We start from the raw sequence: 22936 nt of genomic DNA, 5'->3' as shown, positions 1-22936 counted from the left end.
GGGGCTGGAGGACAGTAGGGAGGGAGTTTGCCTTGCATGGGGCTGATCTTGGTTCAATCCCTGGCACCACATATGGTCCCAGGCACAGGAATGATCTGTGATCACTGCCAGGTGTGACCATAAAACCAAAAAATATATATATATATGTATATATGTGTGTGTGTATATGTGTGCGTGTATATATAGATGTAGATGCTGATATATATAGAGAGAGATACAGAGAGAGAGAGAGACAAATATAATGACTTTTTTGTCTGTGACAAAACTGGCCATCGAAAGACCAAAAAGTTGCCACTGTGCTCAAAAATAGTGAACCCTCACAAAACAGGGGTTCTATTACTTTTCTCTACTCAACTACATTTATAGAAATAAAAAGTAGCCATCTAAGCCATTATTTTGCTTTCCTGTTTATTCTACTACTATTGCATGGTGAACCATGATAGTCTAAAATCTAAGAAAATCTTTATTTATTTATTTATTTATTTATTTTTCCTTTCTTACTTTTTTTCATAATCCTGGTAATGCACAGGGGTTATTCTTGGCTCATGCACTCAAAAATTACTTCAGGAGGTGTTCGGGGGACCATATGGGTTGCTGGGAATTAAACCTGGGCTGACCGCATGCGAGGCAAACACCTTATCACTGTGCTATCCTAAAATATAAGAAAATCTTTTTCCTAAAAATCATCAATGAATATTTTATTGTTTCCTTTCTAGCCCATCTCAACACTGCTTGATTTTTTTGAAAACCATTTTTTCTTGTGTAGCATTAATTCATAAATCTTACATTAAGATGCACTATAATTTTACAATTAATAGCTAGAAATAATTGAAATTAATAACTTTTATGTAACATTAAAATGGTTGAGTAATTATAGATTAATGTAATAAGACAAAAACAATCAATCGACTTTTACTGTAGAGACATTCCATGATAACCAAGGATTATGGTGATAGATTAGTGTAAGTGATAATAAAGTTTTTGCTTTAAAAAAAGAATGTAGAGGCAGGAGAGACAGCGCAGCAGGTAGTGCTCTTGTCTTGCATGTGTCCATCCTTGGTTTGTTCCCCAGTATCCCATATGGTCTCCTGTGCACTGCAGGACTGATTCCTGAGTGCAGAGCCAACAGTAATTCCTGAGAATCGCCAGGTGTGATCCCTACCCCCACCCCAACAAAAAAGAAAAGTGTAGGGACCAGAGAGATAACTCAGCATATGTTGATATAGAAGGGATAAATTTGTTTCTCTTCTTTTTAATTATTTAAAAATTATTTTTATAAAGTCATTCCTGATTTAATACATTCAATATTCCAACACCAATCCCACCACCATTGCACCTTCCCACCATCATTATTTCCAATTTTCCCAACTACTCTTCAAGTCTACCCCTAGAGCAAGGAGGCCTGAATGTGATTCCTGGCACTGTGTGGTCCTGAGCACTGCCAGAAATGATCTCCTTGAACACAGAGCTTTCAGTAGCTCTGAGCACTGCCAGATGCATCTGTGAAACAACACACACAAGAGTGTATCTATTTTGCTTCCTATATCATGGCCTGATTCTTTAACATTTATGACTGACATGAGTATTCTTTATACCTCACTAAACCCAAGTAAGTGACCTGAGAACAAGAAATACGTCTTTTTCCCCCCTGCTTTTTGGGTCATACCCAACGATGCTCAGGGGTTACTCCTGGCTCATGCACTCAGGAATTACTCCTGACGGTGCTTGGGGGACCATATGGGATGCTGTGAACCCAACATGCAAAGCAAACACCCTACCCACTGTGCTATTGCTCCAGCCCCGGAATAAGTCTTTTCATCTCTCTATTCCTGGTGGTTCGTACAGTATTGGGAGACAAAGCAGGTATCTAAGAATTTTTCTAGTGAAAAGTGTTTGTTAGGGAAGATACTATTAGTTCTCCTGGGAAGATGAGAACGATGTCCTTGAGAAAGGCTGCTTACCACAACTATAAAAGACAGTGTAGTAACTCGAAGCAGGTCTGCCATAATTTCCTGCCATAGGCCTGCTTTTCTCCTAAAGAGCCTTGAATATAATCTCAGGGCTAGGATGAAGGAGACGTTACTGGGGCCTGCTCGAGGCAATCGATGATTAACAGGATGATTTGTGATTTGTGATTGTGTGAGGCCTGCTTCATAGCAGGCCACAGTGACATGAGAACAGTTCCAAAGTTACCTGTTTAACTCCAGTTGTGTGAGATCCAGAAAGGCTGAACCCATAAAGTCATCCTGTAGTCCAAAATCATAATCAAATACCTAAGAAGTCAGAGAGATAGTCATTATTATAAATAATTCTAATATCAACATAACCGAAAATGTCTTTATTATAAACTGGTAATTAGCTATGTTACCAAAACAATAAAACTTCTTAGGAATTAAAAATTATATTTGGTTTGGTTCTTTGAAATACTTGGTTCTCACAAAATATTCAAAGGAATTTTTAATTTTTTAAAACATTATTGATTTGAGGCGGTCTCCCATCCAAGTACTAACCAGGTCCGACCCTGCTTATTTTCCGAGATCAGACGAGATTGGGCGCATTCAGGGTGGTATGGCCGATATGCCAGACACAGTAACAACAATGTCTCCAATGGAGACGTTACTGGGCCCGCTCGAGCAAATCGACGATCAACGGGAGGGCCTTTACCTTACCTTTACCTTGATTTGAGGCAAATATAATTTCTTAAATTCTTTTTTAGTGTTGAGATCCTATGGTTCACAATACCATTAATAGTGGTTTCTCATGAACATTATTCCAATACACATCCATCACCAGTTTACCAATATCCCTCTCCCAAAAGCCCCAAACACCCCTCTCTCTCCTCCTCCACCCCTTCAATTCAACTGTGTGGATGAATTCTCCCATTTTGTTTTCTTTGGATCTTTATTGCTACTTGCTCCACTGTCAAACACTGTCCTCCCGTTGTTCATCGATTTGCTCAAGAGGGCCCAGTAACGTCTCCATCGTGAGACTTTGTTGTTATTGTGTTTGGCATACCGAATACATCATGGGTAGCTTGCCAGGCTTTGCCATGTGGGTGAGATACTCTTGGCAGCTTGTCAGGCTCTCCGAGAGGGGCAGAGGAATCGAACTCGGGTCGGCCATGTTGGCTGCGTGCAAGGCAAATGCCCTACCCGCTGTGCTATCGCTCCAGCCCATCTTTAAGTCTCACATATTAGAGAGAAAATTCTGCATCTATCCTTTTCCTTTTGACTTCACTCAGAGCAAACAGGATTTTAAAGAAGGCAAATGACAAAATTAAATAAAATACAGCAAATGAACAAAAATATGGGAAACACAGGCTTCGAATATTTTCCCATATTAAGGAAGAAATATTGGCATTATTTGGAGGAAAAATAAATTGGCATGAAATTCAACAAATACATCTTCCACACCAGGCTATGGGTGATGAGAATATGATCCTGATTTTTTTTTCAGATTTTCAGGTCATTGAAGATACATTCTCTAATGTTATAGGGCAATGTTATTTGGAACATACAGATAAGGAAACATCAAAATATTATCATTATTATTATTATGGTTTAAGAGGCACATCCAGCTGTGTTCAGGGATTACTCCTGGCTTTGAGCTCCAGGATCACTCCTGATGGGGTGTGGGAGACCATCTCGGATGCTAGGGATTGAACCCAGATTTTTACATGCAAGGCAATCATGCTATTGCTCAACCATCGGCCTGGCCCTATGTTAAGATATTACTAAAGCAATTTGTAAAGTTATAGTACTTTTCATTGTCTAAAGCAATGACTACGGGCTAGTATAATATAAATGTAACTAACAACAACAACAAAGGTGGGGATAGGGGAATGGAGGAAAAAAAGAGAAGGATGAGGTCTCCCTCTCCCACTGGAGGAGTAGGGTTTTTTGGGTCCCTTATGTAAAGTGAGGAGACACAAAGAAATCAACTGCTTTTCGCTTTACCCACCTCAGTTACCCAGGTAAGTTCCTGGGAAATCTAGGGCTAATGAGAATCTGCAATTGAACCCTTGCACAGCACAGCACAGCACAGCACAGCACACACAGAGCAGACCTCATGTTTCACCAGCCCCAGGAGGCAGCTGCCTACTAGTTTTGTATAGCGTGGGAGATAATTGTGCCCCTGATTTCTTGGGAAATCATGGACTTAGGCTGGAACAAGGAGCTGCTCTTTGCAGGAAAGGAAAGTCATCATAAATCTTACTCGGGCATTTTTGCATCCATTGCCTTTCCCTCACAGAGAAGAGTTTCAGGAGGAGAAAAGTAGTGAATCCAGAAAGGTTGCTTAGGGAAATAATGGAAGGGAAAGAGGGAGTAGATGTTCGGAAGAGTCCAAAGTAGCATTTGGGGGAAGGTTAAATTTGGGATATCTTCCATATCCACCTTAGTTCCAAATTCTTTAAACAATTAAGAGTTAATGGGGCCGGGGCTGGATCGACAGTACAGGTGGGTAGGTTTGATTCCCAGCATCCCGTATGGTCCCCTGAGCACTGCCGGGAGTAATTCCTGAGTGCAGAGCCAGGAGCAACCCCTGTGCAACGCTGGGTGTGACCCAAAAAGGAAGAAAAGAGTTAATGGGGCCTTTCCTGAAGAAAAGCACTATACTTCTGTTCTGGTGGGCCATTCTTGAGTTCCTGTTGCAGCCTTTGTTCCTTCATTCCTGACCTCTCAGGGATTCATCTCTGTTGAGATCTGAAATTCTGCATGTCAATGGGCTTCTGAGCTCCTGAGATAGTGGTTTAGGTTTCACAGGCTCTTTTCCCCCAAGCCTCCTTTCCCATCTCTCTACCTGCAAGAACAGTTGCCAGGGATGAGATTAGAATGATCCCCAAACTCTTGCACTTGTTATTTAGGAGGTGAAATAGTTCATAATATAGTTTCATGATAAGCATTATATATCTTGACATCTAAAGAGGTTGGAGAGCTGCTGTTTTTCTAGGGAGTCTAGAAAGGTCTTTCTGAGGAAATACACCTGTTTAGAAATCCGAATGGTAAGAAGGATTAACCTATACTAGAAAGTAAAGAATCCTCCAGGTCAAGGCGGCAGCAGCAGGCTATTCACATTTTTAGGAGTCCTCAAGAAGCCCGCTCCTTTGAGGTCAGCTGAGAAAGATGGAGATTTGGAATGAGGTTGGAGAGATAGCTTAAAGCAACATCAATTAGCACTACCTAAAAAACAAGCAAACAAACTTCAGTCAATGGGAATTGAATAAATTCTATCTTTTTATAACTTTATTATTCCTTTCTCCAACAAATATTAAGCACTTTGCCATAGGCTAAACTCTGCCAGGGATTGAGGAAACAGTTGTGAGCAAAACTGACATCTCTGACGCTTACAGCACCGTGAGGAAGACAGCTATTAAACAAGAAAATGTACAGGAGATAAGTAATTACACATTTTGATAAGAGTAAAGATGCGGGTATGAAAATAAAACAGTGAAAGTTAAGATCAAAGAAAGCTTTCAAGAGGAAAGAAAAAAATGCTTCTAATAAAATTTAGAGCTATGAATCTTGACCTTTTCAAATAGAAAGACTTTGTATTGTGTATTGGGGTTAATGAGCATCAACAGGTAGGTTAGGTTCTTGAATTGAATATGCAGTTCATTAGACTTTTCCAGGAGGTGAGAATCCATTAGGCTGAGAGAATCAATAGCGTAGCACCCCTGTGCCTAATTTCTGGTAGACTAGCCAGAAACTGAAAGGAAAGAACAGGAATAATATATACAGCAGCCCTAATGAGTTACCGCTCTTCTCTGTAGTAAGGTACGCTTCAATTTAAGCAAACTCGATATGTTAAAAAAAAAGAATGATACTTAAGTCAAGAGATAAATACTTTGCATAACAAAAAAAGGATTCTTGAATTTGAAGAGTCACAGGGGATTGGGGGATTTATTTAAGTAATAAGCTTCTCTAATGCCTTCTAAATTATTTAATTTACTGTCGCTTGATTTACATACAACCTTTCAAGAGTACATTTGTTGTAGAAAGCACAGCACTCCTGTAATAAATATTCTCCTTTATCAATTATACTTCTGAGCTTTATTCATTTGCCATTGATGAATAACTAACATGATATGCTGCTCTGTGGCACTTCACATAAATTTACTGCATGTCTTACATAATTGATACCTCAGAATTTACAAGTGACCACTATAGTATATTTTGCACTATAAAGTTTACTTCAAAAATCAGAATTTCTCTTATGTAATATAGTCTAATTATAAACCCCATAGCTTAAAATCTTGGGCAAACAATATAGTGACAGATAATCAATGAGAGTGCCTGGAGCACATACACATGTGGGTACAGAGCTATGATTTCTGTGAAATGACTGCTGTAGTTAGGGAAATCAACATTCTAAAACTCTTTACTCTCATAGTGAGTGTTTTTTATTGTTCTGATGCCAGATACTAAGTTCAGCCTTCAATTATTGTTAATCAGCAAAGACACAAACATGACTGAGAATGGAAACATCAGAATTCATTCATTATTGACATTATTAGCTATGCTACTTAATTTCAGCTTCAGAAATTAAATTACCTGTCAGAGGAAGCATTGCTCCAGGAGTTTTAGCAATACAATGTATAGAAAGGAGATTTTAATAAGAGGAAAATGTACTTTCACCGCAATATGTACAATTAATGCTGAATAATGTTTGTCTAATGTTTATGTTAGGCATTGGGCTAAACACATTATATAAATTTTAAAATTCAAGTCTTACACAGTGAACAAGATGTCATTATTTTCTTTTTTCAGATAAGGAATCCAAGCTTGAGCCCAGTTCCAGGACTAAGAAGTTAGATAGAGATTTTGTTGAATTTCAGAAAGAAAGTGTGTCTAAATTCAGCAAATGTATCTTGGACACCCATTCTGGATAAATGACTTGAAACTCAACTGTGAACAATGTAGAGAGGCTTATTGCTTTCCTGGCCCCTCTGTTCTACAAGATAATGAACACGAGGTAAGAGAGAAGGTGCTTGGGGACCAGAAGCATCTCTCTTCATTATCTTATGGACTTAAAACAACTAGTGTTTTATTCCAATCAACAAATTAATTTAGCATCATTGGTCCATTGATTACTATGAACATTTGCACTTGGGAGTGCATCAGTTAAAATGCTTTCAATATTAAGTATAGAATGGGAGTATGGTGCCACCAGCAAGTCAATCTGTACCTGTAAGGCAAGTGCATCAGCAGCCGGATGGCACCGTCAGACTTTCAGATACCCCAAAATTACTGCTGTGCCTTTGGCCAGACCCCAAAAACTTGGGGCAAAGTTTACCAAGAAAGTAAATGGCCAAAATTTAGGTATGTGGGAAACACACCCACAAACCACCTCCAGCTCAGCTATAAAATTAGAGGCATGGCCTCTCTGGTTCCTGATGGAACTGCTTAATGGCCATTAAGAGACCCAGAAAGGAATCTCAGAACCCAAAGGCTTTTGGCAGAAATGCGTCCTGTTCTGCAGTAGGTTACTGGCACTGGGTCACTCCAGGTGGGAATAGGTTTCGTGCCTTGGCCTGTTCCCCTTGGCAGCCCGGTGACCTCCATCCTCCAGAGGCCACTGGACAGTCAGGTTTGGGCCTGCAGTGACGAGACACATGGGGCCTCACCAGATGGGGGTGGAACCGGCCCTTTCCTCCCCATCCCAGCGAGACCCCGAGTTGCCGCCTACAAACGGCCTCTCTGGCTTCTGATCAATCTGCTTAATGGCCATGATCCCAGAGACTCAGAAACAAATCTCGAAACCCAGCGGCTTTTGGCAGAAATGCATCTGGACCACATACAAGGTGGCCACCGCCTCAGAGCTTATTGGAAAGCCAGGTATGAGCCGGCAGTTACGGGGCAACTGCAGCCTCATGGGAAAGGGGGCGGTACCAGCTTGTCCTTCACACCCTACCGAGGTCATGAGTTGCCCCCACAAATGGCTCTCTGGTACAGCCATAACACTAGACATACAGAAACCAATCTCGTAATTATCTGGCTCTTTGCAGAAATCCAAAATCATTATATGATTCTCATAACCAGCTATAGAAAGCAAAGTATTTCACAATGCCTTTTCAGCAATTCTGATTGTTGGGGGGAAAATTCTAAACAGTAATGGTGCATCTTTTGTTGAAATAATGAATGTAATCAATGTAGAGAAAAATTAAGTGGAAATCATCTGCCTCACAGGCATTGGGAGGGGTGGGAGGGGGATATAGCGGGGTTCTTGGTGGTGAAAAATGAGTACTGGTGAAGGGAGAGGTGTTTGATCATTGTATGACTGAGACTTAAACCTGAAAGCTTAGTAACTTTCCCCACAGTGATTTAATAAATAAATATAAGAAGAAAAATAAATAAATAAATAAATAAAACTATGGAAAAAAAAAAGTAAGGTGAAGTCCATGCCCAAATCAATCAGCTAATCAGTGGCTGAATAAATAGCAATACTCCTACATACAAAAAAAGATTAAATATAGAAAACTCAACTATATGGGCTTCAACATCAAGGGCGATCTGTTAACTCAAGTGATTGAAATGTCCATGGGCAGTTATGGCTTCAGGAGAGATTTGATTTGATATTCATATAATATATGCTTCCAGGCACTTATTTGAAAAATACTTAGTGAATAGCAAACTATGTGTCAAATACTGTTCAAGGTGCTGGAACTATAGTAGTTTAAAAAAAAAAGACTTTGTGGGGCCAGAGAGATAGTGCAGTGAGTAGGGTGCTTTCCTTGCATGCAGCTGACCCACGTTTCATCCCCAGCACCCCATATGATCCCCCAAGCACTTTCAGGAATGATCTCTGAGCACAGAGCCAGAAGCAAGCCCTGAGAACAGCCAAGTTGACCTAATCACCTCCCCCCCCCCCCCCAACTCCCTGGCATTGATTGTGAGGGATTTAAATACGGAGGAGATACAGACAGAAACAAACACACGCTAGGTGGTGATAAGTACATGAGAAAAACATCACAGGGGATGGAGTGATAGAATTTGCTATTTATATAACAGATGAATTAAAGAACAATGAGAGAAGGGATATCTAAATGGCATGAATAGGTAAGATGGGAATAGAAATAGGAAAATTTCCCAGATCATATAATATGACCCAGAAAATACAATTCTTCTCAGTAAATACTTCCATGACTTATTTTCATTCCCCTGGAGCTTCAAAAAACCATTTTCACTATAAAAGAATAATTAAATTCTAGTCTAAGTCAAAACTGACACTGGAAACTACAAATTAAACAAGACGAAATCTCACTAGGAAGAGAGTAATTAGTCATCTTTAGTGGAAAATAGAAGCTATGTTACCTAATTGTTGGGTGGACATATGTTATCTAATTGCTGCATGGACATAAAGAAACCCTTAATCGCTGAGTCTCATTCTCTTATAAAATGGAGTTGTGAACAATTACTCATTGGGTTGTAAGGATTACATGAGACAAAGTGGGTACTTAGCATTGTGCTCAACAAATGTCAGCTATTACAATGATGAAGGTGCGAATGCAGAGTCATCTGCTCAACACTCAATCACTTCACATATTCTTCACCCATAAACCAAAAGCAAGCAACCATACATCATGCTTTACTGTGTTTTATTTTGCTACTGATTTTTGTGTGTGTTTCAAATGGTTGAGATCCCCTGCCCCCCCCTTAATGTTATTTTATTGTTGAAAATGCAATACAGTATGATTATTTGGGGTGCTGAAGAACGTACAGGGTTAGGACACTTGTCTTGCATGTGACTGACCTGGATTTCAATCTCAGCATCCCATCTGCTGGAAATAATCACTAAGTGTAGAGCCAGGAGTAAGCCCTGAGCATTACCAGTACAGGCTCAAAAACCCATATATACGTATACATATATATATAATTATTTAATTTTAAGTAATTTTATTACAATTTGGAAAGGTTGTAAGGAGTATTTTGATTCATACATTTGCAGTTTTAGGAACCGTGTGTTTGGCCTCTGCTACCCTCAGAACCCAAAGGGAAAGCTTGGAAGACAAAATGTTTAATACAAATACCCTGTAACATTGGAACAATTTTCTTTGCGTGCTATGTGGTTTAAGACTGCAAACATACTCCTATTCCAAATATTCAGCTACTTCCATTTTAATGTCTGGAAAACTGGCTCTCTAAATGCACCACAATTGTTATTGAGTTTGAAAAATCTGGATACTTGGACTCTACCTTTGAGAGCCTTGGCAACAAGATTTTCTAAAACTTAGGGGATAATTCTGGTTTATAGCTGGGGGTAAGGATAACTGGAGTATGCCATTATTTTAGGGACCTTAAAATCACTGAGAAATAATTTGAAACAGACAGCAACAGAGGCCTTAAATTAAACTGGGTTAAAAGGACATTTTTAATATTAAACATGAAGCCTGGACAGATATGAGTTACTTAAGAAAGTGTCCATTTTTGTTTAAAAGATAATTTTAGAAGCAGTAATATGGGCCCAGATGGGTTTTCTATTATTTCTTTCTTTCTATTTCTTCCTTGCCCGAATCTTTCTGTTATTTAGACAAGAACTTCAATTTAGTACCTAGATTTCTAACTCATTAAGAGGCCAATCAAGCAATAATTTACAGAAATACTTCCTCCTTTTTATGTTACTTCTATCTCTTCCTCTATAATTCTGGGTGTTGGCTATGTTTCCTGAACAACAGTGTGAGATAAATGACAAGGGGGAATTGATATTCAACTTAATTGAAATGAGTGCTGACCTTATTCTATTATTTAAGGCTTATGTCAGAACATTGCTATGGAGACCGGCTAGACTGCAGTGACTCTTGTCTCAATTAGAAGTATTACATTTTCACTCTCAGCTCCTACTGCTATCTTATTATAAATATTTTCCAAACCAAACCTGTATTCTTTTTTTCGCTTGCCCATACTGTGAAGCCTTCAGAGCTAAAGAAGTATTTGCCTCAATAAGATTAATAGCTGTGAGAATCCTAATCATCTAGAAAATATATTGTTTTGTTTTGCGGTTGCCATATTCAGCTGTGCTCAGGGCTTCTCTTGGTTCTGTGCTCAGGGATCACTTACTGAGGGATGAGATATGGTGCTGAGGATTGAACTGGGGTTGGCCGAAAGCACTGCAAATATCTTAAATCTGTACTATCTCTCTAGCCACTGAGATATTCTTTTTGAAATATGCATTTTGACATTTGATGAACACTCATTTGGGGGAGGGTTCTCACCCAGCAGTGCTCAGGACTTTCTCTTCGGGGCTTAGAGGACCATTTGGAGTGCTAGATATCAAACCTGGGTCATCAAGTGCAAAGCAACTGCCCTACTTGCTGTACTATCACTCTTGCTCTGATGACACTCATTCTTGAGCACAGAAAACAGTAAAGAAACTGAACCAACATCAGTGGGATCTTGTAACCCTTTTAAAGAGAGAGTCACATGGGTCCTTCATGGGTAATATACAATTAAAGGAAAAAATGCAAGACAGAACTAATTTAAAATAAGCCTCTTTCTTTTCATCATATCTCCTTGAAGGGCCATTAAATGCTGTTTTTATTTATTTATTTTTATTTATTTTTTTGCTTTTTGGGTGACACCCAGCAATGCACAGGGGTTACTCCTGGCTCTGCACTCGGGAATTACTCCTGGGAGTGCTCAAGGGACCATATGGGATGTTGGGGGTCAAACTCAGATCGGTTGCGTGCAAGGCAACAAGGCAAGCACCCTACCCATTGTGCTATCACTCCGGGCCCTAAATGTTGTCTTTATTGAGACCTACCCCCCATTCCTGTCAATTCTCCAGATATTCTAGATCATCTCTTCTAAACCTCTTTAGAAATAATCTTCTCTTGGGGCCAGAGTGATAGCACAGTGGGTAGGGCATTTGCCTTGCACACGGATGACCCAGGTTCGATCCCCAGCATCCCATAGGATCCCCTGAGCACCGCCAGGAGTGAATCCTGAGTGCAAAGCCAGGAATATCCTCTGAGCTTCGCAGGGTGTGACCCAAAAAGCAAATAAATAAATAAATAAATAAATAACCTTCTCTCTACATTTTACCTCTTTTCCCTAAATCCCTATTTGACCCTCTCAGGGAGAGACAAATTATGATGTTTCTTTGATGGGAGGAGGGCTGGCCACAATCACTCCACATGAATAATTCTTCTGCAGATACATACTATATATAAGAATTGTGCCCCTTTGTGGGAAGCTGGCCCTTTAACTGACCAAGGCCCAAGTGCCTGTGCTACGTGACCTGCAACAGGCAAGGCCAGTGCTAGGTATGGCTACCTTGAGGTATGGCGATAACAAGAAGTAACTATCTCTTGCCTAGTATGTGATGCCTATAAATCATACGGACATGGCCCTTTGTGTAACAAACCTCCCTAACCATATATGGGCACGACCTTCTGTGTAGCTTCCTCGCTAATGGATATATACCCTGATTGACCCCCATAAAGTCTGTCCCTTTTTCTCTCTGTTTCTGAGCTGCATGCTGTCTCTTGTGTCTCGTGTTCATTCAGTCGGTCCTTCCCAGCACCTACGGATCCTAGGGCCACCTCCGCGGGCCGGAGAGTGGTTTTGCGGGCCCCCCACACTCCTTAGTTTTATTTCATTTACTTACTTTAGCCAATGTCTCCAGGAGACAATTTCTGTTGTAGATAGGAACCTTTTCTTTTAGATGGACAGGCTGAAACTTATCAACTATAAACTATGGTGATTTTCTTTTCATCAACATTATAAAGTGTCCTGCTAAAATTAAAATAAACCTTTTTTTTTAATTCTTTTCATGGAGAGAGAAAACATTGGAAGCAACACAAATAAAGATTTTAGAGGAAAGAAGTGCCCGAAGATTGCAGAAAAGGGATTATATGAGACGTTCTGTTTCTTTTGATTTTTGGTTACTACACCTTGTAATGTTCATGGGTTATTCCTGGCTCTGTACTCAGGAAATACTCCTGGTAGGCTTCAAAAACCATATGAATGTTTGGGATCAAACCCAGGTGTAAGACAAACACACTACCCACTGTACTATTTCTCCAGCTCTGGATTATATGAGATTTTAAGCTCATGTGCTAGTTTTGGGGAGAAGAATTAAGTCCATGATGTCATAAAAGTAAAAAGAGTCATTGAATAGACAGTCAAAACATAGGAGATAAAAAGATAACATAACCTCGTTATTACTAAAATATTATCTATAATCAAGCGGTACAAAAGAAAGGAAACTCAGATGCAAACATAAAACAAGGAAACAAAGAACATGAGAACTGGTATTCAGTCGGAAACATGCCACCGGAGAGCCTGGGGAGGGGCAGCACCTAGGAGGAAGGAAGGGGTCAACTGGGAGGAGGAGGAGGTGCTGAAAGGTGGTAAGTGTGATGTAAGAAACCCTATCAGCAACAGTTACATACAAATATGTTTGTGTGTGTGTATGTGTGTGTGCGCGCCTTTTGTAGAAACAGACTAGTGGGTAGGAAGCAAATGGGGTGGGGGCGGGCATTGGTAGAGGGAAGTGGACATTGGTAAAGAGATCTGTGTTGAAATATTAGATGCCTGATACTATATCATGAATGATGTTGCAATTTCACAATAACTATATTAGTAAATTAAAAAATACAAGAAATTAAGGTTATAATTCTTCCTTTAAATTCTTTTTTATATATTGTTTACATTTTTTCTTTGTTGTTCGGCCAGACTCAGTGGCATCTGGGGGCTACTTCCAGCTCAGTGCTCAGGGTTCTCTCTCAATAGGGCTCTGGTGACAATGCAGATCACTTGTCACCAGTATGCAAAACATGCACTCTACTCCACTGAACTCCACTTCTTCCTTGGGGAAGAAGTTCTTCTTTTTCAAAATAAAACTACATCAAAATGAGAAAACTTGTTTTACCACTTTACTGAAATATAAAGGATATTTTTTTGCCTCTTATTACTTTATTACCTTCATTCTTTTTTTTAGACAAGAAAGATATTTTATTTACAAACAGAATGATAAACCACCTGATTTTTTTTTTATTAGTTTTTGGGCTACACCTGGTGATGCTCAGGCATTACTCCTGACACTGTGCTCAGGCTCAGGGATCATTTCTAGCAGTGCTTGGGAGAGCATATGGGATTTGGGATTCTGGAATTAAACCTTGGTCAACTGTATGCAAAGCAAGAGCCCTACCCATTGTACTATCTCTTCAGACCCAAATGTTTACTGAAATTTTTGAACAGAAAAGTTTAAATGTTTTTAAGCTTTGCTTCTTGCTGGATCACATGGAGGGCTGTTTTCACATGTTCCCAATGTAGACTGCATTGGTTATCTACACTAAGCAGAAGTTAGACTTCATCACGCTCCTATGGGACTAGCAGTAGGACCATCCTGAAGAAAAATGCTCTCAATGGTCACCTCCCCCATGTCTCATTTCTGTCACAGTATCAACAGGTTAGAGTTGTGCACAGAATATTCTCTGGTGAAACATCTCATCAGTCAGAGAGACATAATAATCCATACTAAGCAGGAATTTCTGTGTCATATTGTATTTCGGAGAAATAGATAAATGGCTTACCTTGACGTACAATGGCTCCCTAAGGTGATCAACAAAGATGCATGCTTTCTCCTCCCACACAGGGTTAAGATTCTTATGTATTATTTTACTTCTGAAAACTTCCTTTCTTCCAATTTTAAACTTCACGTATGGATCACTTGTCCCTGTCAAAGAGGCACACATTGATCCATGTTAATCATTCCTTTCTATGGAAGCCTAGAATCAGTGACACCACACAATATCATTAATAAAGAAGAGGTAATAAGATGTTTAAAAAGAGTGAAGAAAAATTAAGATATTTAATGGGCAATTACAAGAGGGACAACTTGTGAATCTTAGGAATTTCCAAAGGAGGGTAAAAAGAGAAAGAGAATAAAGACTGATGGAAGAGGCACTAGTTGGAAACTTCCACAGTCTTAGAGAGAATTGGGTGCTGATGCAGAGGGCCCGAGAGCATCAAGTAAACCCAACTAGAACACCCAAACACATTGCAATCAAAAATGGAAAGGACCAAAGTGATAGACTCCTTAAATTGGCAAGAGAAAAACAAAGACTAACATAAAAACAAGACTAACATAAAATCTAAATCATTTCTCTCAAATGAAACCCCACAAACAAGAAAATGGAGTGTGTTGAATTAAAAGAACGTGCAAGCAAGAATCCTCCACATTGCAGGGTTATCACTCAGAGTTGAGCGACTTGTTCTTAGACAAACAACAGTGAATGGGATATGCTGCATTTAAACCAGCTCTGCAAAGAATATTGAGTGAACTCCTTAGGAAAAAGAAGTTTAATGGCAACTAACTAAAGTCCTCATAAAAAATGCTACCAAATTCCTTCATATCAAGAATTTCTGTAAATTTCAGTTGAACTGTCCTCTCAAAAGGCACAGAGAGGCCAGATGGATCAAGAAATAAAATCCAATGTCTTTTTGCCTACAAGGACACATCAAAACTCTCATGTTAAACTCCAACTCAGAATGAAGATTGGAAAACAATCACACAAGTTAATGGTAAACTAAAGTGAAGGGTTGACCATAATTGTATTAAAGAAAATAACATTCAAACCAAAGAAAATAAAAAGAGACTAGAATGGACATTCCATACTGGTTAAAGGGGTCAATAGGTCAAGAGGTTTTTAAATCTCTTATCAATATGTATGCACCTAATGAAGGGTCAGTAAAGCGTATTAAGTAACTGCTAATATATCTGATACAACACATTAACAGAACATAATAGTAGTGGGAGACTTCAACACCATGCTACTGTCATTGGATAGATCAATCAGATAGATCATCAATAAAGGAACAAGATCGCTAAATGAGGAACTGGAAGAACTGGGACTAATTGAAATGTACAGGACCCTCTACAATCCTCCCCCCAAATGAATACAGATTCTTAATTGAGTGCACCTGACAATTCATCAGAATCTGTTACATGCTGAAACACAATATGAGTTTTCATACTTACAAATATAGAAATTATATTAAGTATCTGTTAAAATAACAATTTTATAAAGGTAGAAATTATTATGTAAAGAAAATGAAAAATGTTCAACATTTGAAAACTGAATAACATGCTGTTAAGTGACCATTGGATCAAAGAGGGAATAAAAAAGAAGAAATAAAAATATTTCTTAAAATTAGCAAGAATGAGAGGCAAATGAACAGAACCTCTGGGACACAGCAAAAGCTCTACTTAGTGGGAAGTTCATAGCAACAAAGGCTTAAATCAGGAAAGAAGAAAAAGCCCAAATCCATAACCAACTTCACAGCTTGATAAACTAGAAAAAGTAGGATAAATGAATCACAAAGTAGAAAAAATAAAATAATAAAAATCAGGGTAGAAATCAATGATACAGAAGTTTAAAATAAACTAAGAAAAAGGTCAAGATAAACTAAGAAACCAGAAATTATTCTTTACAGTATAAAATTAAAAAATGCTAACTAACCCTTAGCTAGACTCACACAATAAATAGAAGTAAATTGGATAAGAAATGAGATAAATTATAACAGATATTTTGAAAATACTAAAGACCATTATAGATTACTGTGAAAAACTCTATGTCTTGGAGTTGGAGAATCCAAAAGAAACAGATGAAAATGTTTAAAATCACACAATCTCCAATGATTGAGTCAAGAGGAAGAAGAAAACATGAACAGACCAACCACAAGCAAGGAAATAAAACAATAATTTAAAATATTCCAATAAACAAAAGTCCTCATCCAGATCAGTACACTACTGAGTTTATCAAATTGTCATAGAAGACCTTACGATGTGCAGGACTTACTCCTGGTTCTGCACTCAGGAATTACTCCTGGCAGTGTTCGGGGGACTATATGGGATGTTGGGAATCGAACCTGGGTCAGCTGCGTGCAAGGCAAATGCCCTCATCCGCTACACTATCGCTCTAGCCCTGAAGACCTTACAATTTAGACTGTACCCTCACACTATCAGTGCCCAAAACCCTCCATTTATAGTTCTTTTTAGGGAGGGAAGTACAGGCTATGATACTCAGAGATTTTACTCCTGGCTCTGTGCTCAGTGATCACTCCTGGTGGCCTTAAGGAACCATATGGGGTATCAGGGATCAAGCCCAGGGCAGCCACAAGCAATACAAGTGCCCTACCCACTGTCTATCTCCCCAGCTCCTGATCATTTACTTCTGTCTTTATTTTATTTTTAGGGCTATACCTGGTGGTGCTCAGAATTTAGTCCTGGCTCTGCTCAAAGGTCACTCCTATGGGGCTAGGGGGACTGTAGCCAGTGCTGGGGATCAAACAGGTCAATTGCATTCAAGTCAAGTGCCTTGACCCCTGTACCATGTCTCCAGTCCCTCTTGTTTTTATTCTCTTTTTTAAAATTTATTTTTGGGTGGTGCTGGAGCGATAGCACAGCGGGTAGGGCATTTGCCTTGCACGCGGCTGAGCTGGGGTCGATTCCTCCGTCCCTCTCGGAGAGCCCCGCAAGCTACTGAGAGTATTCTGCCTGCACAGCAGAGCCTGGCAAGCTGCCCGTGGCATATTTGGTATGCCAAAAGCAGTAACAATAAGTCTCACAATGGAGATGTTACTGGTGCTCACTCGAGCAAATCGATGAACAATGGGAGGACAAGTACTACAGTGCTACATTTTTGGGTCGCACTTGGTGATGCTCAGGGGCTACTTCTGGCTTTGCATTCAAGAATCACGTTTGCATTCTGGATTTCCATTCAAGAATCACTTTTGGCGGTGCTCGGGGGAACCTTATGGGATGCCAGGAATTGAACTCAGACTGGCCGCACACAAGGCAAGCACCTTATCCCCTGTACAATCTCACATAGAACTTCTAGTTCTTATGTCACTTCTAGCCCAGCTCTATCTTATGCCTCCTCCCCCCTGCAGTGCTTGATGATTCCAGAGGCCAAGGGTTTGTCATCGTTTGATACTGTCAACTCCCTTCTTTTGTTTCTCTATAAAGCACAGATGCATGAGATCATCTGGTATTTGTTGTTCTCCCCCTGACTTATTTTGCTTAACATGATACCTCCAGTTCCATCCACATCGGAGTCAACTCTAAGATGTCAACATTTCTTACAGTTACATAGTATTCCATTGTGTATACTTTATCCATTCATGTATCATTGGACATTTGGGATGTTTCCTTATCCTGACTCTTCTACTTGATGCATTATGTATCTTTACAAGTTAATGTTTCTGTGTTTAGGGGGGATATGCCAAGAAGTGGAATCATTGATTCACATGGGGCTATATGTTTACCTTTTTGAGACATTTCCATACTATTTTCTATAGTGACTGAACCAGACACCAGTAGCCAATGAGTATTCCTATTTCATCACATCCACAACAGCACTGTCAAACCCACGTTCTTATCTGCTTAATGACCACTCTCTGCTATTGTTAGTCTGATACTGTCTCCATTTTATAGATGCGGTTGGGGGCACATCAATGGCTGGTTCTAGGTCAAGCTAAGGACACAGTTCCTTAGAGTGAACCAGTTTGTGATTGGACTATTTTTTTTTGCATTCCTGACCACAAGACCCATTTCAAGGCATAGCAGCTCTCTCTTTGTCTTAAGAAAAATAAGAGTAAGTCTTTGACAAGAAATGATTTCAAGAAACTTGGCATCCTGCTTGTGAATAGTACCTTATACTATTTCTTCACCTAAACAGCCTAGTTATTATTGTAAAAAGTAACTTTTTTAGTAATTTAGTGCGGGCTTGCTCATCAAACCTGTGTTCTTCCTTGAACACGATTCTCACTTCTCTCTGTATTTCTTTGTTTGCTTATTTTCACTCTGGAGAATCCTATGTTCTCTCTTGAATTTCTTGTGCTTCTTCTTTATCTTCCCTCCCATGTTTCTAAGTTTAAGTTTCCATAAAACTACCTTGATTCACAAAATAATCATAATAGCAGTGCAGAAGCTAAGGTTTTTTGAGAGGACATGCATTTTTGAATCCTTCCCAGAAACATTTTCTTCCATCAGTGTATAGGTGAATTTTACAGGTCGAAATCCTTGTAGAGTGAAGTCAAACTTGTTCTGAGTATGCAGCTGGCTAATCTACTTGATCTTAATGGTAGAGTTTGAGTCATGACAAAAGAATCTAGGCCACTAAAATTTTACTCAACACTTAGTGCATCAGATATAATACCATCATACAACTTGGTGTCTTATATAAAAAAAAATTTAAGACTTAGAGATAAGTTCTATTGCTCTTATAATTTTATAGCTGAAGAAACTACAGCATAAAACAGGTCATTATATCCCTCAGTCGGACAGCTGAGATGCTGAGTTTTCAATGCTACATGAGGCCTCCTCCTCCAAAGAGACTTCCTGTTTGCTGTTAAATTGGAATGTATTAAATATCTTGATGAAAATAATGACCACAAGAGTTTTCTACTGTTAGATTAGGATTAAAGGGCAGAGTTTTCAATCTGTGACAGGACAAAAGTCTCCGGACATGGTGAGGGGACATGAGATAGAATGTTTTTAGATACACCGAAAACATGTTACAGGGTAAAATAATTCATAAGTAAGGTGACCTGGATCGGAGATATCAATATGCTAGCAAATTTTCAAGCCAGGAATGGCAGGAAAGACAGATTCAGATATACATGTATGGTGAGTCAGTAATCAGAGTAATCAGACTCAGATATTTTCACTCCACAGGATAAAACTGGCTACCGGCTACACTGTCCCCCCGTCCCCCTCTCCCCAACTTCCCCCTCTTTCTTGTCTTTGTTTTTGCTTTGGGGCAGCATCTGGTAGTGCTCAGGGCTTAGTCTTGGCTCAGCATTCAGGGATAACTTTTAGCAAGCTTGGGGGACCATATGGGGTGTCAAGGGACGAAACCCAGGTTAGCTGCGTGCAAGAAAAGCACCATACCCACTGTACTATCTCTCCATCCCCAACACCTTTTTCTTTCTAACCATAGTTTTGAGATTCCTGGATGCTCCAAATTAAAAACAGCATAGCTGATAGCGCCTTTGCCTTGCATGCAGCCGACCCGGGTTCAATTACTCCGTTCCTCTCAGAGAGCCTGGCAAGCTACCCAGAGTATCCCACCCACACTGCAAATCCTGGCAAGCTCCCTGTGATGTATTTGATATGCCAAAAACAGTAACAACAAGTCTCACAATGGAGACATTACTGGTGCCCACTTGAGCAAATTGTTGTATAGTTGTGCATTTATACATACCACATATGTGTGGAGAGCTGGGGATGTATATGTGTGTATCATCAGTAGTGGAAAATTTGCTTTGCAAGCATGAGGACCTGGGTTTGGTCCAGGGCTTTGAGCACAAATATATATATATATATATATATATATATATATATATATATATGTTTGTCAGCATGCAGATTGTCACAACATGCCAGTAGACCAGAAGCTTGCATTCAGTAGACTGGGAACACCTGTAAAAGCGATTAGAGACCACCCCAAAAGCCTCCATCCCGCTTGGAGAGGCAGGCAAGCTACTGAGTGAGAGTATCCCTCCTGCATGGTAGAGCCTAGCAAGCTACCCGTGGCATATTCGATATGCCAAAAACGGTAACAATAATGGGTCTCTATACCCTGACCCTGAAAGAGCCCCCAATAGGCCATTGGGCTACGCTAGCATGCGACAGGGATGAATGGAGGCGTTACTGGCACTCGCTCTAGTAAATCGATGAACAACTCTACCCATTCATCTGTCACTGAACGTTTGTGGTGTTTCCATAACCTAAGCAGAGGCACCAAGCAGTGGAATCACCAGGTCACAAGGAAGCTTAATTCTTTGTTGAGAAATCTCCATACTGTTCTCAGCCAGCTTTCTGTTTCCACAGTTCCAGCAGTGTACAGTTCTTTCTTTCTTTCTTTCTTTCTTTCTTTCTTTCTTTCTTTCTTTCTTTCTTTCTTTCTTTCTTAGCGAAACACCATGAGGTACAATTGTAGACTTACAAATTTTCGTGGTTGGGTTTCAGTCATACAATGATCGAGTACCCATCTCTCCACCAGTGCCCATTCTCCACCACCGATGATTCCAGTAGCCCTTCCACCCTCACACCCCATTCCCCCACTCCACCTCTGTGGCAGGGCATTCCCTTTTGTTCACTCTTTCCTTTAGGGTGTTGTAGTTTGCAACAGAGGTATTGAGTGGCTATCGTATTTGGTCTATAGTCTACATTCAGCACACACCTCGCATCCCGAGCGATTCCTCCAAACATCCTCTACTTGGTGTTCCCTTCTCTATCTGAGCTATCTTTCCCCCCAGCATGTGAGGTGGGCTTCCAAGTTCTAGAGCAGACCTCCTGGTACTTATCGCAACTATTCTTAGGTGTTTGACTCCCATTCTGTTACTTTATATTACCCAGATGAATGCAGTCTTTCTATATCTGTCCCTCTCTTTCTGGCTCATTTCTCTTAGCATGATACTTTCCCTGTAGAACCGTATGTAAAATTCATGACTTCATCTTTTCTAACAGCTGCGTAGTATTCCATTGTGTAGATGTACCAAAGTTTCTTTAACCAGTCATCTGTTCTCAGGCACTTGGGTCTTTTCCGAATTTTGGCCACTGTGAACAGTGCAGCAATGAACATAGAAGTGAAGATGTCATTTAGACTGTACTTTTTTGCCTCTTCGGGATATATTCCCAGGAGTGGTATTGCTGGGTCAAATGGGAGCTCAATTTCTAATTTTTGGAGAATCATCCATAATCAACCCAAAAGAGCTGAACCAGTTGGCATTCCCAACAGCAGTGAAGGAGGGTCCCTTTCTTGCCACATCCGCGCCAACACCAGTTGCTTTTGTTCTTTTGGATGTGGGCCAGTCTCTGTGGTGTGAGATGATTTCTCACTGTTGTTTTGATCTGCATCTCTCTGATGATTAGTGATGTAGAGCATTTTCTCATGTGCCTTTTAGCCCTTCGGATTCCTTCTTGAGAAAGTTTCTGTTCATTTTGTCGCCCCATTTTTTGATGGGGTTGGATGTTTTCTTCCTGTGGAGTTCAACCAGTGCTTTTGTATATCCTTGATATTAACCCCTTGTCGAATATGTATTGGGCAAATATCCTTTCCCATTCTGTAGACTGTCTTTGTATTTTGGTCACTGTTTCTTTTTTTTTGGCCACTGTTTCTTTCTTTTTTATTTATTGAACCACTGTGGGAAAAGTTACAAAGCTATCATGTTTGAGTCTCAGTCATACAATGATCAAACACCCTTCCCTTCACGAGTACGTATTTTTCACCACCAAGAACCCCAATGTACCCCCCAACCCCCCAATGTCTGTGAGGCAGACGATTTCTACTTAACTCTCTCTACTTTGATTACATTCATTATTTTGACAAAAGATGCACCATTATTGTTTAGAATTTCTCCCCAACAATCAGAATTGCTGAAAAGGCATTGTGACATAATTTGTTTTCTATAGCTGGTTAAGAGAACCATATGATGTCGTGAGGCCGCAATAGCCAATGGATTTTGGATTTTTGATATTTTACTAATTAAGTCTGGAGGGATATCTGCCAAGAGCCAGATAATTATGAGATTGGTTTCTGTGTATCTGGTGCTATGACCGTGCTGGAGAGCTACTCGTGGGGGGGCAACTTGTGACCTCAGTAGGGCGTGAAGGATAAACCGGTACCCCCCCCCCCCCCATCCAATGAGGCTGCAGTTTACCGGTCACCTGGCTTTCCAATAAGCTCTGAGGCAGTGGCCACCTTGCTGCAGGGGTGGGGGGTGGCGAAAGGGATAGACACCCTATCCCTCCCGGGGAGGCATGGGGCCATAGTTTAACGCATAGTCCATTCACTTTTCTGCTGCAAGCTGCCAAGCTCTGCATTAAGTCCTTGTGCCTCTGGTGCCATGGCCGTGCCAGAGAGCCGCTTGTGGGGGGCAACTCGTGACTTCGTTAGGGCATGAAGCAGTCATTGTTTCTTTTGAGG

The 22936-nt window shown here is 40.1% G+C and overlaps 1 protein-coding gene across 8 annotated transcripts in view; it reads right to left on the bottom strand.

Moving 5' to 3' along the window:
• MCTP1 (multiple C2 and transmembrane domain containing 1) overlaps nt 1-22936 on the bottom strand; it is a 653067-nt gene that overhangs the window by 269939 nt on the left and 360192 nt on the right. For all 8 annotated transcript variants that reach the window (XM_056112545.1, XM_056112552.1, XM_056112546.1 and 5 more), the window contains exons 3-4: nt 14534-14676; nt 2194-2273 (exon numbers count right to left, since the gene is read on the bottom strand). In XM_056112545.1, the coding sequence (XP_055968520.1) occupies nt 2194-2273; nt 14534-14676 (223 nt within the window). The remainder of the gene's footprint in view (nt 1-2193; nt 2274-14533; nt 14677-22936) is intronic.

This window comes from Sorex fumeus, unplaced genomic scaffold (assembly GCF_029834395.1).
Source record: "Sorex fumeus unplaced genomic scaffold, SorFum_2.1 ptg000018l, whole genome shotgun sequence".
NCBI classification, from domain to species: Eukaryota; Metazoa; Chordata; class Mammalia; order Eulipotyphla; family Soricidae; genus Sorex; species Sorex fumeus.
Note: the sequence above shows the minus strand (reverse complement) of the source record. Positions and strands in the feature narration are given on the sequence as shown.